The 19,123-nt window shown below is 31.6% G+C and overlaps 2 protein-coding genes across 4 annotated transcripts in view; one reads left to right on the forward strand and one right to left on the reverse strand.

Moving 5' to 3' along the window:
* LOC126879969 (venom peptide HsVx1-like) overlaps nucleotides 1-16,576 on the forward strand; it is a 45,229-nt gene extending 28,653 nt beyond the window's left edge. Inside the window, exons 1-4 of one of the 3 annotated variants that reach the window (XM_050643396.1) lie at nucleotides 2,767-2,791; nucleotides 5,325-5,394; nucleotides 12,849-12,966; nucleotides 16,383-16,575. In XM_050643396.1, the coding sequence (XP_050499353.1) occupies nucleotides 5,343-5,394; nucleotides 12,849-12,966; nucleotides 16,383-16,482 (270 nt within the window). In that variant the 5' untranslated portion in view covers nucleotides 2,767-2,791; nucleotides 5,325-5,342 and the 3' untranslated portion in view covers nucleotides 16,483-16,575. Of the gene's footprint in view, nucleotides 1-2,766; nucleotides 2,792-5,324; nucleotides 5,395-12,848; nucleotides 12,967-16,382 lie in introns of those variants that run through there. The other 2 variants (XM_050643394.1, XM_050643395.1) reach the window with 2 other exon arrangements.
* Nucleotides 1-19,123, reverse strand: part of LOC114333350 (uncharacterized) — a 941,557-nt gene that overhangs the window by 187,478 nt on the left and 734,956 nt on the right. The window lies entirely within an intron of this gene.

Consider the following 19,123-nt stretch of genomic DNA (forward strand, 5'->3'; position numbering starts at 1 on the left):
CTATAATTTGATTTTATTTTTTTCAAAAACTATTCATTTTAAACCCGTCCAACGTTTTGAACATAAAAATAACACTACAATAAAAAGTATTGTAGAAGGAAAACGATATATTTAAATTCTGACACATAAGGGGTTATATGAGGTGTATTTAATATACTTCTCATTTTTTCTTAAAATACGTTAGTCATCAATTTTTTGCACTATACCTCGCTCAGTTTAAATGTAATTGACATTAAATGTTGCTCATTTTAAAGGGCTTTTCAAGCACTATAAAAGGTATTTGTACCATTATACACGTAAAATCTACCGTTTCTCTGTTATTTCAGGTTAAATACACCTATTTGAGCATACACCAAAAAAACAAACTCTTCTCACCTACCATATCTATTTTTGTATTATAACTAGAAGATTTATGAACGAACAAATCTCTTTTATTTTTTGTAAGCTACAAAATTTTTTTCGTTAGATGCACAGTTTTTAGGGTATTCGCAAAAAACCGTCCGGAAACGTGTCATTTTTCAATGAAAATGGTCAATTTTCAACCACGCATAATTCAAAAATTATTGAGTTTTCAAAAAAAATTATAGAACAGTTTTTGCTTAGAATTAGGTTTTCTAGCCATTTCCGTGGCTACTTTAACCACAAAAATTTCCACTTCCGAGTAGGGGTGGGAGCCACCCCCACGATAAAAGCACACATCTGCATGGGGTAGAATTTGTTTCTTGAGCTATTCCCTACTTACTGTAAAAATATCAAGTAAATCGATGTAGTAGGATGGAATTCGGAGCCAAATACCCTCATTGACTGCCCTAATGGGTCGTTGATCGAATTGAAGTATTTACATCATATTGCTGAATACTCAACCAGATTCTTCTTATGGCAATGTTGCAGGTCTTCTAAGTTCGCTGGAGGATGTGGCAATCGTTTAGGTTTGGGCTTACCATATTCCGCACAAGTTCGATGGGTGACAAATCAGCTGATATTGATGGTCACTCAAAAGTCTTTACACACCAGATTCTTGTAATAACTCCAATACGAGGTCTTGCGATATCCTGTTGAAAGATCGTATTTGGAATGGTTTGTAAAAGCGGTTGTAGTACTTTACACTTATATATTGTCGAATTATCAGGGTGCCATGAATAAGGACTTGAGGTAATCTGTTACCAAAATGCTTGGCTATCTTGCTGTATGACGTTCAACAGCTAAGTATATCTCACAATAAAACACTGAAAACTTTTGTTTTCTATACTTCCACAAAATTTGGTGCCTTTCTCAAGGCACTCTGCCGAAACAGCTGTAGTCACATAGTTGTAAATAATAAATTTTGTGGAAGTATAGAAAACAAAAGTTTTCAGTGTTTTATTGTGAGATAAAATGAACTTCCATCAAGTAACGGTCAAATCCATCAATTAGCTAAGTATATATTTTGTCTCTCACCCTGAAAACGTCTTACCCTTATGCGCACGTTAGAGCCACCCAAATAAAACCTAGATTCACAACTAAAGCGGACCAAATTCGATTGGTCATTCCAGTTTTGCTGAGTCCTGCATCATTCTAGGCGTCGAGCCTTATGGCCTTATTGGGGTCAAAGGTAACACTAAAAGCGGACGGTAAGCTCTCAGTCCCATTCCAAGTCTGCATGCATTTGGTAATAAAAATGATTTTATTGTGTTATCAACTGTGTTACTATTATTACAAAATAGATTTGCATTGAATGGTTTTCACAATGAATGTCAATCAGCAGTTAATTTTTTATTACATGCATAAATCTATTTGACATTCAATTTTTATTATACATATATTACCTTCAATATACAGTGAGCACGTAAAGGTTGGAATAAATTCATTTTCTCGAGAATGGACGACTTTGGAAAAAATCCCAAAACAGGTCAATTTTTATTTTTAAATTACGACTTTTTGGCATATATATCATAGTAGTGACGTCACCCATCTGGGCGTGATGACGTCATCGATGATTTTTTTAAAGTAGAATAGGGGTCGTGTGATAGCTCATTTGAAAGATAATTCAATTCTCTATTCAGTAATTTAAACATCAACATAATTATTTATACAGGGTGTCCAAGAAAATTTTTTTTAATTCAATTTATTGACATAAAAAGAAAAATGTGTGTAATTTATTTAATTCAAAATACATTTCACTGCTATTAGAAATGTTTATTTGACAAGTAAATATTGTTTTTTGCTTAAATTCAATATTAAAGCAGCAATCCACCTGCCTCTTGACCGTTTGAACATTTAATTTAAGCGAAAAGCAATGATTATTTTTTAAATAAACATATTTTTCTGTTTTCTGAGAGCAGTAAAATGTATTTTGAATTAAATAAATTACATACGTTCTTCTTTTTATGTCAACAAATTTAATTCAAAATTTTTTTTTTGGGCGCCCTGTATAAATAATTATGCTAATGTTTATATTACTGAAGAGAGAATTGAATTACCTTTCAAATGAGCTATCACACGACCCATATTCTCATTTAAAAAAATCATCGATGACGTCATCACGCCCAGATGGGTGACGTCACTAGTATGATATATATGCCAAAAAGTCGTAATTTAAAAATAAAAATTGACCTGTTTCGGGATTTTTTCCAAAGTCGTCCATTCTCGATAAAATGAATTTATTCCAACCTTTACGTGCTCACTGTATATAATACATACATTATTGGCGTTCAACGTAGATTTATTAATAAGTTTATCTCTAAATATATAATATGAAGTTAGAAGCTGAAAATTGAATTGCAGCTGATCAATACGTCTAAAATTTTTACAAGTAAGTGTCACCATAAACTTCTGACTATCTTTTTTTTATTTTTTTATAAGCATTTATATTATATTAACAATCAGAATTAAACATTCTATAAGTTAATTTTATAACAAGCCCAACAGTAAACTATATTATTGTACACCAATATAGCGTTATGAGGTACATTACCCAACGATTTCACCTCAGTCTCAGTGAAGATCTATGGGCCATAGTATTCGCAATCTTCTGTGCTTTAGTCGCTGCAGTATTGGTAATATTATGACTGGTTCATAACTGGTTGGGGTGTCCTTTCAATTTTTTATGGTGTCTCTTGGCTCTTTCATGAATTACTATGCTGAATAACGGGATGTTTAGGTTTGTATGAAGTGTTTGGTTAGAAATGTACCAGGGGGCATTTACGATGGTGCCTAGAATTTTAGATTGGGTTCTTTGGATTATTTTTGTATTTGATTTGGTGGCACAACACCATCGTTCGATTACGTATATCCCATATAAGCCTGATGACTGTTTTATAATTGATTTTCGACCTGTGTCATCAATTTCTTTCACTTTCAACTCAATTTGTTTATTTTTCTTTAAACTGTGTTGTTTCCAGTTTAATTTAGAATCAAGATAAAGCCCCAGGTATTTGACGATATTCTGTTGTAGTATGTTGACTTGATTAAGGCTAATAAGTATGTAATCTATAGAAATAAAAGGTATATATCGAGCATCTAGTTTTATAAGTCTTGACCAAGTATACTTGTAATTTATGGTCTCGCTAACTTAGCATTATCAGGTGCATTTCGTCAAATCAGGAAGATATCCCAGCAAAGTGCAACATTTGCTTGACAAGAAAGAATTTTTTTTTAAATTTGCAACTAATAAATACCATAAAACACACACACTGGACGATGGACAAACGGATCAAAAATTAATTAAAATTATGCCTGGTACTACATCTTAGCAAGTCGAAAAATGACATTTTTCGAATGACACACGGCATAATTTAAATTAATATTTGATCTGTTTGCCCTTTTTCCAGCGTGTGTTGTATGTTATTTATTAGCTGCAAATTTAAAAAAAAATCTTTCTTGCCAAGCAAATGTTGCATTTTGCTGGGATATTTTCCTGATTTGACGAAATGCCCCTGATGATGCTAAGTTAGCGAAAGTATACTTGGGCCAGATTTAATAAACTATATGCTCGAAACCTGCCTTTTATTCTTATAGATTCCGTATATTCGATCATTTAACCTACTTCTATTTTAATAAGTATGTGTTGATTTCATAAGCATTTATCTTCCATTTACTTATCCACTGTCCGATTTGGTCTAGGTGCTCTTGAAGTTTTAATAGTGCAGCTGTTGGATCCATTTCAGTGGCAAATATTTTGTAAATGCAGCGTCATCAGTGAAAGTTCCAATGGTGGTTTGTGGAAAGGTTGGTAAATGGGAAGTGTACAGTACATAAAGTAGTGGACTCAGTATACTACCTTGCGGATCTCCTGACTGAATTTAGTTAGGGTTTGATAGTTCATCGTCCACTTTTTCAAATTTTCTTTGATTTAGATATGATTTTAATAAGAGTAATATTTTCTAACTATCTAAAGAAATATTACATAAAAAATATTGCAAATGTTCTAAAACAGACTCAACGATTTCACAAAATGGTAAATTAGAGATTTACAGAACAATCACAGAAATTATAAACTAATAAAACACTTTTTGGAAGCTCAAATCAAAACTTATAATTATATTTTATAAAGGTCATTATTAAATTTGATATCATTATCAATATTTATTTTCCATTAAATGAAATAGGCTCTAATTTTATTAAAATAAACATTGGTTTTGTGGATTTAACAAATAGTTAGTTCATTATAATCGGACATATTTGTTATTAATAATACTATTAACCCTTAAACGCCCAAGGGTGGGTAAAAAATGTCCACCTAATGCATATTCTATTGTAACATATTTATTACGCGTTTAAAATTTAAAAAAAAATATTCCATTGTTAAAAAGATATATGTATCGAATATTAATTTGGTTCTACCGATATTTTTGAAAATAAAAGTAGCATTTTGAGCTAAAAATAGGTGTGCATAAAAAGTACACCCCTGGTAAAACTTGTTACTAAAGGTTTCTATATAATTTCTCATTGGTAGGAAGATAATCCATATAATTATCGACGTATAATTACATAATCTACATAATTATCCGCCAATGAGGAGGTTGGAAAGAAGAATGTGGAGAAAATCGACAAATCTGAATTACTGGCTTTTACTGGTTTGTTAATTTTGATGTACATTGTAATTTTGTTGCAAGGTTTGTACATTGTTTATATTAATATTTTAGAAGATTTATTAAGCATAAGATTCTTAAGTTTAATCCATTTCCAACAACTCTCAATAAATATATTAGCTATTTTCGAGGTGGACATTTTTTACCCACCCTTGGGCGTACATGGAACCTAAAATAGGTTGGGCGTTTAAGGGTTAATTATTATTAGTTAACATGATTATGATGCATCATAATATTGACTTTGTTTAATTTCAGTTCCAGCTTATTTTCAAGATGAAAGTTGTTGCTCTTTGCCTCTTCTGTGTAACAGTTACCGTATATGCAGGTAAATACTGTTCTTACTTAATTACGACTATTCTTGAGTATGTTTGTTCTTGATTACGTGTATAATTTGTCCCATTATATATATATATATATATATATATATATATATATATATATATATATATATATATATATTTTGAAAATAAGCAATTTTTTATTTTATTACCTGATAAGGGAAGACCAATATATTTAGTAAGACAAGACATTTAGTAAGACATGTTAGAAAGATGACGTAATGAGTTTAAAGTTAAACGTTAGATGTGAGTTTATGCTTGGTGCTATTCGATAGAATTTTCTATGGTCCATTTATACGCCAGTCAATGGAAGCAAGAATAGGATATTACCTCCGAATTCTATCCTACTGCATGGATTTTAATGAAATTTTGGTCTTAGCCTCTATTTATCTCCTAATTCAAAGTCTACACTATGCCGATGTGTGCTTTTATCTTGGGGGTGGTTCCCCCAATGGTGGACATTTTTTTGGTTAAAATTACCACGGAATTCGCTAGAAAACCTGATAATCAAAAACTGTTCTATATTTTTTTTTGAAAACTCAATATTTTTGAGATATTCGTGGTTGAAAATTGGCCATTTTCATTGAAACAATAATACCTTTTCGAACTGTTTTTTGCGAAGATCTTAAAAACTATGCTTCTAACCAAAAAAACTATATTAAACATTTTTGTAGGTTATAAAAAAACAAAGAGACACTTGCCTTCATAAATCTTCTAGTTATAACACAAAAGGAGATATGGTAGCTGAAAATATTTTGTTTTTTGGTACATTCTCAAATTGGTGTATTAAACTTGAAATAACAGAGAAACGGTCGATTTTAGGTGTATAATGCTGCTAATATCTTTTGTAGTACTTGAAGAGACCTTTAAAATGAGGTATATTAAAGATCCACTACATTAAAACTAAGCGAGATATGCTGCAAACAAAATTGATAACTAATGTATTTTGAGAAAAAATGAGAAGTAATTTTAACCCCCATCCACCAAAATGTAAATGCATCGTTTTCCTTCCACAATATCTTTTATTTTAGTGTTATTTCTATGTTCAAAATGTTGGACAGTTTTAAAATGAATAGTTTTTGAAAAAAAAAAAGGTCAAATTATTGAGAGCATTTTTAAATGTTCTTAAAAATCTTCTTTTTCTCCATGTAACTTGAAAACGATAAAGATGCAGTAATGAAAAATAAAATAGGACATTTTTATCAGAAAAGCCCCTTCATTTTATATGGTATCTTTTTTTCGTATCTCTCATCTTTTTCGAGTTACATGGAGGAAAAGGGAGATTTTTAAGAAAATTTAAAAATGCGCTCTGTAGTTTGATCTTCTTTTTTTTCAAAAACCATTCATTTTAATCCAGTTCAACTTTTTGAACAGAGAAATAACACTGTAATCAAAAGTACTGTAGAAGGAAAACGATGTATTTAAATTCTGATGGATTTAGGGGTTAAATATACTTCTCATTTCTTCTTAAAATACATTAGTCATCAAATTTTTTGCAGGATATCTCGCTTAGTTTGAACATAATGGACATTTAGTATTGCTCATTTTAAAGGTATTTTCAAGCACTACAAAAGTTATTAGTATCATTATACACCTAAAATCGACAGTTTCTCTGTTATTTCAAGTTGAATACACCGATTTGAGCATGCAGCAAAAAATCAAACTCTTCTTACCTACCATATCCCTCTTTGTATTTTAACTAGAAGATTTATGAAGGAACGAATCTCTTTGTTTTTTACAACCTACAGAAATATTTTATATAGTTTTTTTGTTAGATGCATAGTTTTTAAGGTATTCGCAAAAATCCATCCGAAAAGGTGTCACTTTTCAATGAAAGTGGCCAATTTTCAACCACCATTAACTCAAAAATATTTAGTTTTCAAAAAATAATTATAAAACAGTTTTTGCTTAAAAATAGGTTCTCTAGTCTCTTCATTGGCTATTTTAACCAAAACATGTTTCACCCCGAGAAGGGGTGGGGACCACCCCCAAGATAAAAGTGCACATCGGCATAGGGTAGAGTTTGTTTCTTGAGCTATTCCCTAGTAACTGTGAAAATATCAAGTAAATCGATGTAGTAGGATGGAATTCGGAGCCAAATACCCTCATTGACTGCCCTATTAGGGATATATGCCTCTCCTAACTACTTCCATCGATCTCTACCCTGAGCAACATACTTCCACTTTATTCCGGCTCTTCTTTTTATTTATACCATCTACCCGTCTCATGTGTGGTCTTCCTCTTGGTCGTTTACTTTCGTAGGGTCTCCAATGTTACATTGTTGCGTTCCAACGTTGGTATTTTTGTCCAGCAGTGTGGCCTGCGAAGCTCTATTTAGGTTTGGCAATTTTTATTGCGATATCATCGACTTTGGTTTTTGATCTTACACAGTCGTTCCTCTTTTTATCTGATAGTTGTATACCTAGCAATAATCTTTCCATTTTCTTTCTTGTTTGACATCTCATCATAAGAAGAATACACTGGTTGATCACTCTGCCCCTCAAGTACTACATTGTCCAATAAGTTTTGCGGTTCCATAAGAAAAACACAATTTAATGATTTGAAATATACTTTATTATTCAGTATATTGTCCCTGAATATCAATACACTTGCTCCAACGAGATTCCAATTTATAAATTCAGTCCTTGGAGGGTGAATATGGAAGGGCTGCAAAATACGCTTCCATAGCTGTTATGTCCTAATCTCCTGATGAAAAACGCTTTCCACACATAATTTTTTTTAGGTATTGAAACAAGTCGAATAGTTCTGGATTCCGCGTATGAAAAAAAAGTTGATTAACAGCAAGCTTAATAGCTTAAGGGTGTCTAGTCGGACAAACTTTGGTATATGAGAACACTGGAACAGGGGAAGTTTTAATTGTGGAACAGGTTAAAAATTTGGAATGGTCAGAGCACAAAAACGTCACATGTATTTTGTCCGACAGAACTTCCAATTGATTTGTTACCCTTTCATTAAACTCTCATGCAAAAATCAGGCTGCTATTTATCACCAAATGGGCATTATAATGAGTGAAACACGTAGAAAATGTCAAATGACAGGAATTATGACAGGTGATAAATAGTAGTCTGATTTTTGCATGAGAGTTTAATGAAAGGGTAACAAATCAATTGGAAGTTTTGTCGGACAAAATACATGTGACGTTTTCGTGGTCTGACCGTTCCAAATTTTTAACCTGTTCCACAATTAAAACTTCCCCTGTTCCAGTGTTCCCATATATCAAAGTTTGTCCGACTAGACACCCTTAAGCTATTAACAAATTTTCAGCTTGCTATTAATCAACTTTTTTTTCATACGCGGGATCCAGACCTAGAAGTAGCTAGGAGCTAAATCTGAGTAATACTGTGGATGCTCCAACAATTCGAACTTTAATTCACGGAATTTAGCCACTGGTAAAATGTTCATATAACACTGTGCATTGTCCTGATGAAAAAGGATTTTTCTCTGGCAGACCGGGTCGTTCTTCACGATTTTTTTCCTTCAGCTCTTCTAAAAGGTTACAATATTACTTATAATTTATTGTTTTATCACTTTGCAAGTAATCCACAGAAAAATCCTCTCACATTCCAAACACTGATCCTAAAACCTCCTTCGCCGATTTCTGGACACGAACTGGTTTCGGAGCCGAAAAACCAGGTTCTACCACTCTTTCGTCTCTTGTTTTCATTCAAGATTATGGTGATAGACCAAGTCTCATCCATTGTGAAAGATCGATGCACAAAATCTACTTTATCCTTTCAAAAACGCTCTAAATGTTGCTAAGAAAGTTGCATTCGAACGTGTTTGTGTTCAGTTGTTAGTGAATGCGGCACCCATTGTAAACACAGCTTTTTGAAACCCAATACTTCAGCCAAAATATTGCTTACACTTCCCAATGAAATGCCTAGAAATTCTACTAAATCACTTTCAGTCAGTCGACCAGTTTGCAATACTGTATCCTGTATTTTTTCTACGATTTCTGGTGCTGTTGCTGTTTTTGGACGTCCTTGACGTGGATCGTATTCAACGCATGTATTATAAATACGTTTAAATTCAGCAACTTATCTTTCTGAGTTGACAGCATACTGTGACAATTGAAGGCAAATAGTCTTTATACATAGGTTCATAATATGAAGTCTGTACCAATATAACAAAAAAAATTAGGCTAGTAGCAATGTCCTCTCTTATCGAACCTCAAAACTTATTGAACAACCTCGTAATTTGCGGCTCTTAAGTATCTTGCTCTTCTACTGTAATAGACGGAGAGCTAGAGCCGAAAAATCATCTTCATAAGTAATATGGAGTTTTTCCTGTGAAATGTGTCCATTGTATGTTAACAATTATGACCCCTTTCAGGCTGACACCAGTGGATACAGGAAGTAGCAATAAGGGATGAAAGAGGAAAGTTAGTGCAGTCATTAAAGGTTTTCACCTCGTATTTTCTTAAACCTCCATCGATTTGCATACCTCAAGAAATAAAACTGATTTGGTGCCAACTTGCACTTTTACCCTGATGGTGAATACCACCCCTTCCTGCGGGTGAAAACAATTTTATTAAAAATAACCCCACAAATCGATAGAGGGACAAATTTTAAGTAAAATTTATTATATCATGTTATTAAAATAAATCAATACTTTTTGAGTTATTAAAGATCAAAGATTTGTCTATTTAAGAACATATTCGTGAAGTTACGGATGATAAAAAGAACATATTAATTAATTATATGTTAGTAAAATATTATTTCTATATTATTATTTCGATATTTCATTGAATTTTTTCTATCAATATAAACTGAATATGTCCAGAAACTGGGGGTGTCCAATAATGGGTACATTTGACATATTATTCGAATACACTTTTGCTAAATTTATAATATCGAAATAATATAAAAATAATAAACTGTCGAAACCCAAAAGACTCCATTTTTAAACAAATAAATGTTTAAAAATAATAAAATCTTTGGATTTCTTGGTTCGGAAGCAGATTCTCTCTTATACCTATTCCCCATCCTTCTAAAAATGGCAAGGAAAAGGGTGATGAATGTAGAGACATGGGGAGTCTACATAGTTGCACTCCACAACATATCAATTCACCAAGGTAAAGATCAACAAATCTGCTTCCTAGTACTCGATACGTGAGTAAAACCGTGGGTAGATAAAAGGCATTATATTTAATTTCGATTCAGAGATCATTACCATCTTTCTATGGACCATTTCGAACTCTTTTGTTCACGTCAGGAAAGCATATGCAATGATGCTCTATAAAAATAATATTTTAGTAACATACAATTAATTAATATGTTCTTTTTATCATCCGTAACTTCACGCATGTGTTCTTAAACAGACAAATCTTTGAGCTATAATAACTCAAAAAGTATTGATTTATTTTAATAACATGGTATAACAAATTTTACTTATAATTTGTCCTCTATCGATTTGTGGGGTTATTTTTAATAAAATAGTTTTCACCCTCGAGATGGGGTGGTATCCACCCCCAGAGTAAAAGTGCAAGTTGGTACCAAATCATTTTTATTTCCTGAGGTATATTCTAACTAGTCACCAATTTTTATGCAAATCGATGGAGGTTTAACAAAATAGGAGTTGAAAACCTTTAAAGACTACACTAACTTTCCCCTTTCATCCCTTATTGCTACTACCTGTATCCACTGAGGTGTCAGCCTGAAAGGGGTCATAATTATCGATATACAATGGACACATTTCACATGCCAAACTCCATATTACTTATGACGATGATTTTTCGGCTCTAGCTCTTAGAATATAATAAGACTTGATAGCATTGATATTTTTAGTTATACGTCTGGGATCGTCTGTGTTTGTCATTGTTTTTGTTTTTGTCATATCCATTTTTAGGCCCACGTATTGGGAGCTGTCTGCCAGTTCCTCCATCATAATTTCTAATTCCTCGAATGTGCTCGCTGTAATTGCGATGTCGTCAGGGTTTCTGAGGAGGTTTAACTTATTGTAATTAACAATAATGCTGCCATATGTTGACCAATTTGTAGTTTTGAAGACGTCTTTCAGGGCGAGATTAAAACTTTGTGGCGATATGACGTCTCCTTGTTGAACTGCTTCACAGCTATTATTTTTTAAAACCTTTTTATAAACTTGGCTTGGTTGGTGTCACGGACTCCGCCAATTTTGTAATCCATTTTAAAAATAGTTCTAGGCTACCTAGACACCTGAAATTTTCAGGATAGCTTATTGATGGTGCCTCAGTGGCATTAGACTGCAAATCGAGAGGTCCCCAGTTGGAACCCGGCTGTTGCGTATATTTTTTAAATTGTTTTAATAAATGATTTAAAGTTTATATACTTAAAATTATATATATATATATATATATATATATATATATATATATATATATATATATATATATATATATATATATATATACCATTTTAGACAACCGTGGTATTATAAAAAATACTATTTTATACTAGTGTAATTTTTGGAATCATAATTATAAATAACAGTTAATACACCTACTAAAAATTCATATTTTATAAGTTAATTTATTCTTTCCAAACATGTTGTGTCCTACATAATATGTACAGGTACAATAACAAAACCTTGGTATTATAAAAAGTACTTTATCTACTCTATGTCATATTATGTATAAGTTTTTAGTTTGTGAAAACTGTCATTATAGATAGCAGTGCGTGAGAGTTTAAAGTGTGTGTGAAGTAACAATGTATTTTAAATGGGATTTACTGTTTCGCACACTTTCAATGGGTTTTTTGGCGCACTTTCATGTAATCAAATATCCTTAATTTTCACGTTTTCATGGTGATAACAATATGAGCAATGACTTACAAAAAAAATTTTTGACAATTTTGTGGTTTGAAAGTAGTTAGGATTTTTAAATGTCAAAGTTCTAAAAATTGTAGAATAGAAATGAATTCCAGTGACGAAGAGTTACACTTTATATTTGTTGATCGTAAATAAAATATTGTATGAAACTGTGCTTAAAGTACTTTTTGCAAACTTACCCGATGTATAGCACTCGCTCCGTTGTCGGTCGTGCTCTAAATATCGCGTACGTTCGCAAAAAGCATACTTCACGAAGTGTTTCATAAATAACTATTTTTATTAGAGTGTAATTTTTGGAATTTTAAGCATTTTATCGTTAAATCGTTTATCGTTAAATTATTTTATATTCTTTCCTATAAATAATAAAAAGGTTTTATTATAAATAGTTCTTTTTTATAAAAGTGTAATTATATAATATTATTGTTACTCTCGCATGCACACGCAAATATATTTTTTGAATATTATGTGTACATGGGATAAGGTGATATTTGAGCATTTTTTACATTTTTCAAAACTAGCAAAATATCAACGTAATTATCAAGAATAGATAAAAATCATTTTTATAACATACTGTTTAACAATGAAATTTAAAAAAATACTTAAATATTTACAGTTACTGAATGTCCCAGTTACCACGGAGTTGGAGTTTTAAAGGTAGGAGAAGAAAAAACTGTCCCAGGAACATGTACTCTGGCCATTTGTAATGAAGATGGAGGTATTTCCAAAAAAGCGTAAGTATGAAACAATATTTTAATTTTGTATAATTGACCGGTCGTAGAAAAAATACATATTATTGAAGCCATTACGTTTAAACTCCGTTTAATACCTTGAAAACTACTTATTCTATCGCATTGAGAAAAAGGATGATATTTATGTAAAAAATAACGAAGAATCAAAAAAACGTGCTGAAATGATTATTGGAAAAGGGGGAAAAGGAAATATATACCCATACAGCACGCATCTGGTAATAGGAGAAAACTACCTTTTAACACTAATTATCCTCACATGTGTAAACCGGTTGTCAAGTTTAAACAAAAAATATTGGAAGGTGTTAAAACAATGGGCTAAAATTATTTTAGAATATTTAAAACACTCTGTATCTCGGTAAGGAGGAATATTTTATTTAAGTGTTTTATGTTAAAGATTCGTATTTTATGCTAAGGTTTCTCCAATTACTACAGCGTGTTTACCTAAGTTGGAAACATATGGGAAACATTTTATTAATAATTTTACGAAAAAAAGTTATTCTTCATAAAAAGTTTTGCATGCTCTAAAACCAAAGAGTCAATCATCAGATATCAAATTTTATCAATATTATACGAGGTATGTCAAAAAATGTGAATTTCGTTCAAGAGTAAAATACCTTTATTTCTCTGAATATCGGAAATTCTTATTATGAAAAGTTGATTGGAATTAAAAACTATGATGAAATATGCAATTATATGTTTCTAATTAAAAAAAAAACGTATTTTACAAATTTTTCTCAAATGTATGAATACCCAACATCGTTTTATTTATAACAAATATGATAACTCTTTTATTATTCATTTTACGAAAAAAAGTTATTCCTCATAAAAAGCTCAGCATGGTCTAAAGTCTAAGATACAACCATGATATATAAACTTTTTTTTAATTTTATAGGGGATTTGTCAAAAATTATGAATTTCGTTCATGAATATAGTACCTTTATATTTCACAATATTTCAATTAGAAGGATATAATTGCATATTCAAACATAGTTTTTAATTCTAAACAACTTTTTTAATAACAATTTTCAATATTGTGAATAATAAAGGTACAGTGGAACCCCGATAAGTCGGCCCCCGATAACCCGGAAGTCCGGCTAACCCGGACCGATTTTCATCAGACAAAAATTTAACAAATAAACAATTTAACAATTTTATCAAATAAAAATGTATGTAGGCCAAATAATATTTGAGAGATAATGTGTAATTGTGTAATTTGAACTACATATACAATAGTAAAAATGATTCATGCACACGGCGGCAGGCAGAGCGACTGTCTCGGCTTATCGGAAAGAACAGGCACCTGTCTGTATTCCTTTTCCTTTATTTATGTCAAACTGTCTTAGCATTGTTTAAAATAGACGTGACTATTTAAAAATTCTTTTTTAAAACAATGGTCTTAGTCTGTTCTTAAATAACAACATTGTTCCTTTTGACCGTATTGTGTGTAGTATTACAGTCGTATTAATCACTTCCGTTCTGTAAGGCAGGCCGCACATCAAAGAACCATGAAACGTAAATTACGTTTCATGGAAATAAACCACTGCTAAACAAATATACGTCCGACCATTTATTAAACTCTCCGAAAATAAAAATGTGTCATGAGCATGGATCACACTCGTTTCATTGGTAGGCGGACTTTGAAATTTGTTTAGCAGTGTTTTCTTTTCATGAAACATGTTTTTCGTTTCATGTTTCATGTTTTTCGTTTCATGTATCTTTGGTATGCGGCTTGCCTAATCGTGCTTCAGATTGTGTTTGCGTGATTTTTGTCTACGTAATGGTAACAAAACGTAAAAATGTTGTAGTGACAATGGAAAAGAAACTAGAAACATTAGGTAGGATTGATAAAGGCGAATCTTTAAAATAAATTTATTGCAGCATCATAATATGATATTATGATACCATATTATGGTGTCGGTACATCTCTACAGTATGACTGAGTTTTTTACCAAGAAATGAACAAAACTACACTCTATACAACTATACGTAATTTAGATGTGTACTGTGCATATGTGTTTCATGTTTTTGTAATTATAATGGAGGTTATATATTAATTTTTACCATATTCTCCGGCTAACCCGGATTTTCGATAACCCGGATCGGCCGCGGTCCCGATTAATCCGAGTTATCGAGGTTCCACTGTACTTTACACCTGAGTGAAATTCATATTTTTTTACATACCTCGTATAAAATTAATAAAATGTGATATCTGATGGTTGCATCTTAGGTCTTAGGACATACAGAGCATTTTATAAAGAATACCTTTTTTTCGTAAAAGTAATAATTAAAGAGTTATTATGTGTGTAATAAATAAAAACGAAGTTTATCCAGAAAAATTTGGAAAATATTTTTTTTCAATTAAAAGCATGTAATTGCATATTTCATCTTAGTTTTTAATCCCAATCAACTTTTCCTAATAAGAATTTTCGATATTCATAATCAGATATCATAATAAGAATCATAGGTTCTAGAGTATGCAGAACTTTTTATGAAAAATAATTTTTTTTCGTAAAATTAATAATAAAATAGTTTCCCATATGTTTCCAAGGTTAGTAGACACGCTGTATATGGACAATTCTTAATGAAACACCCTGTATATAATCTCTTGATATAAATATTAACGGAAAAACTTGTTAAATACATGGCTTTTGCGACGTCCCGAACATGGTTAAATTGTGCTTATTTCCCTGGAGTAATAATATTGTCGTTGAAATTTATATGCGTGTGTAATACTTTCAGTTAAACACTTTTTTGTTAACCTTTAACTACCCGCGCATTAAGTTATAACATTACTACACGCGTGGTGTACTTTATACGCCACAAGAAAATACACTTAAAAACAGCGGATTTGTTTTTTTTAAATACATTTAGTTGTTTGTTATAACGCTTATTCGGCATCAGTGAATACTTGGAGTTCCTTCTCAGTAAGCCAATTGGGATTTATAACGGGAATCATGGAATAACTGGATTCCATGATAAATAAAATTACTAATAAAAAATTTTTTGACATGTGATTTTTTACAGGAGAAAAAGTATTGTTTATAAAGAAAAATATATTTTGTGCCATAATGACTAAAAAACAATTGAAATATGTACTTATATTACTACTTATATTAATATAATCGTGGCGTATATTGTCCACCATCGGAAACAACAAATAATAAACTGTAAATTACGATCTTTCCAGAACGCCGATTATAACGAAACTAAAAACAAATTGTAAAGCACATTAAAGTGATAGTAAAGCACCTTAGAGAGATAAACAAGGTCAAAAATTAAATTTTTAAATATATTCTCAGTAGAATTCTTATATCTAGCGTACAAAATACGCCAGCGCGTGTAGTTAAAGGTTTAACTGCTCCATGAATAAAGCTATAACCGTATCTTTTTTGTTCCAGATGTTCTGAATTTATTGAACCTCCTAATTGTGAATACGTTCCAGAAGACTTATCAAAACCATATCCAGAATGTTGTCCAACGTTTAGGTGTCCCTTATAGTGACAAAATTACAATTTAAATCACTTTTATAATTGTAAATTTGAAACAATATATATTTTTACTGCAACAAAAAAAAACTTATTTATTTCTTTAGTTTCAAGTGTATAGAGGTAGGGAGAGGGTTTAGGGAAGGTTGCATACTGTCGCCGTTATTGTTTAATACTTATTCTGAAGAAATCATACAAGAAGCTTTGGTAAATAAGACAGTCAGCATAAAATTTAATGGAAGTTTAATTAATAACATTAGGTATGCCGACGGTACAGTCATAATAGCCGATAATATGAGGGGTATAGAAGCAACACCGCCAAGTCACATCAATCATAATTTTCAGGAGACGTGAAAAAACATTACTGAGGACTCTTGCGATATTTTGAACTTTCTGTTTGATTTTCTTGTATTCCATTATTATATTATATTAGAAGAATACAAAAAAAAAACTATTTGATCTGCAGTTTCAGTATAAAATTTGTTTTATTTATGGACATGGCGGGACTTTCAACAAAATTTAGCAACTTTGGATTTGAAATTCCCAAAAAAATTTGCAACAACGTGTTTTTTTAAACTTCACTTAATAAATTATTATAAAAATTAGACTCTTATTACTTAAAACACATTTATTGGTTAATATTTATAATTATAATTATTGTTATAAAATTGAAAATAACATAAACTCATAAAAATTTTGCGGGAAAGGGTTAATCACGTGTAAGTCCAAACGTTATGCCATTGGTCAGACCGGACTTGGTGGTCTTTGCAACTAAGTTTTTTTGGATAAGGCGGGTTTTGCAGCTTAAGCGTATTTTCTCCTTTAAATTACTCCGATTTACGGAGGGATTTGCACCCAAATTATGTTTGAACTTATGTATATACAGACAAAGAAACAAATTCCCGTATCAAACGAAAATTTCACAAAAATGTGACTTAGCGGGTTTTGCATCTATATCTCTCATATTAAAGAAAGAATAATGAACAAAATATTAAGATATATAGTGGGGAATACGGACTTTTTCTTAATATTAAAAAACCAAATTTATGAGAATTAGCAACAACAACAATACAAACTGCCAACAACTGCCTAAATCATCTTCGTTTTGCAGATGACATAATCCTTATAACTGATGACCTAGGAGAAGTAAAGGAAATGCTAAATGAGTTAGATGCTATCTGCTGGAAAATAGGCCTGAAAATGAACTTTTCTAAAACTAAATATATGACTAATCTGACTCCTAGTGGATAGCTGATTATACGTGAACAAGAAGTAGAACTAGTGGAAAAGTACATTTACTTGGGTCATGAAATTTGAATTGGCAGAGATAACCAAACATGCGAAATAAAAAGAAGATTAACTTTTGCTTGGGCAACCTACGGAGCTCTGAGAGACATATTTAGGTTAGGAGCAGTATACCGATCGGTTTAAAAAGACAAGTGTTTGATCAATGTGTGCTGCCGATAATGACATATGGAGCAGAGACATTGACTCTAACCAAAGCAACAGCGCCGAAAATGCGGGTTGCTCAAAGGCGTATGAAAAGATCCATGCTGGGTGTAACTCTACGGAATAAAATAAGAAATGACGAGCTCAGACAAAGAACCGGTATCGCAGAAGTTGTAGAGCGTATCACCAAGCTCAAAGGGAACTGGGCAGGATACGCCGCCAGGCTGAAAGATTCAAGATGGACACGAAAGCTGATGGAATAGATACCAAAAGAAAATAAACGCAGTAGAGGAAGGCGGCCTACACGATGGACAGATGATATCAGGCGGATTAGTAAAAACTGGCAACAGTCAGCACAAAACCGTGAAGTGTGGAAATAATTGGGGGAGACCTATGTCCAGCAGTGGACGTGAATTGGTTGGATGATGATGGTGACTTCAGGATGTACCTTGTTAGTCTGGGCTGATTATCGGAGAATAGGCCATTTTTGGGAAAAGTTATTTACCAGCAATTTTATTGCTGGAATCGAATTATAAGATCCTGAATATTAATAATATAGGTATGCAAAGTCCTCAGATAGTGTGCTACTTTTTTTATAAACAAAATGGCGCCCGAAAATCGTGTTTTTTTCAATTATTGCTCTAGAACTCAGAAGATTTTAACTTTACAACAAAAATACTCAAATAAAAATTCACCGTGATTAAATTCTTCATAGAGACGTGTTTTTCCCGATCTGCTCCGACGAAAATTTTCCTCGGAAAATGCGGGTTTTCCCAACAAAATCTTTAGTATTCAAATAAAGTTTTAGATAAGTAATTATTTACCAATAATTAAATAATTTGGTGACTTAAAAGCCTTCTTGGTTTAGATTATAGTTCCAGAAGCTGGTGAAAATTAAATGAATATTTCAGCAACAACTCAATTGTTAATTAATAATTTACGGTCGCAATAATAACCAAATTAATTATGATACACGGATGAAACTGTGAAATCTTATAAAGATGAGATGCCTATTTAACATTTTGTTGACAAAATATAAATTTCTTATTTTTTTGCATAATCTTTAAATGTTTAAAAAAATATAGTTATAAACAAATTAACGTTTCTCAGAAAGTTTTTATTATATTATAATTTTAAAAAATAGCTAAAATGCGCATTTCAAATATCTTGAAAATGAATGCTTTAAAACTTTTTTGCAACCATTT

This window comes from Diabrotica virgifera, chromosome 2 (assembly GCF_917563875.1).
Source record: "Diabrotica virgifera virgifera chromosome 2, PGI_DIABVI_V3a".
In the NCBI taxonomy this organism is placed as follows: domain Eukaryota; kingdom Metazoa; phylum Arthropoda; class Insecta; order Coleoptera; family Chrysomelidae; genus Diabrotica; species Diabrotica virgifera.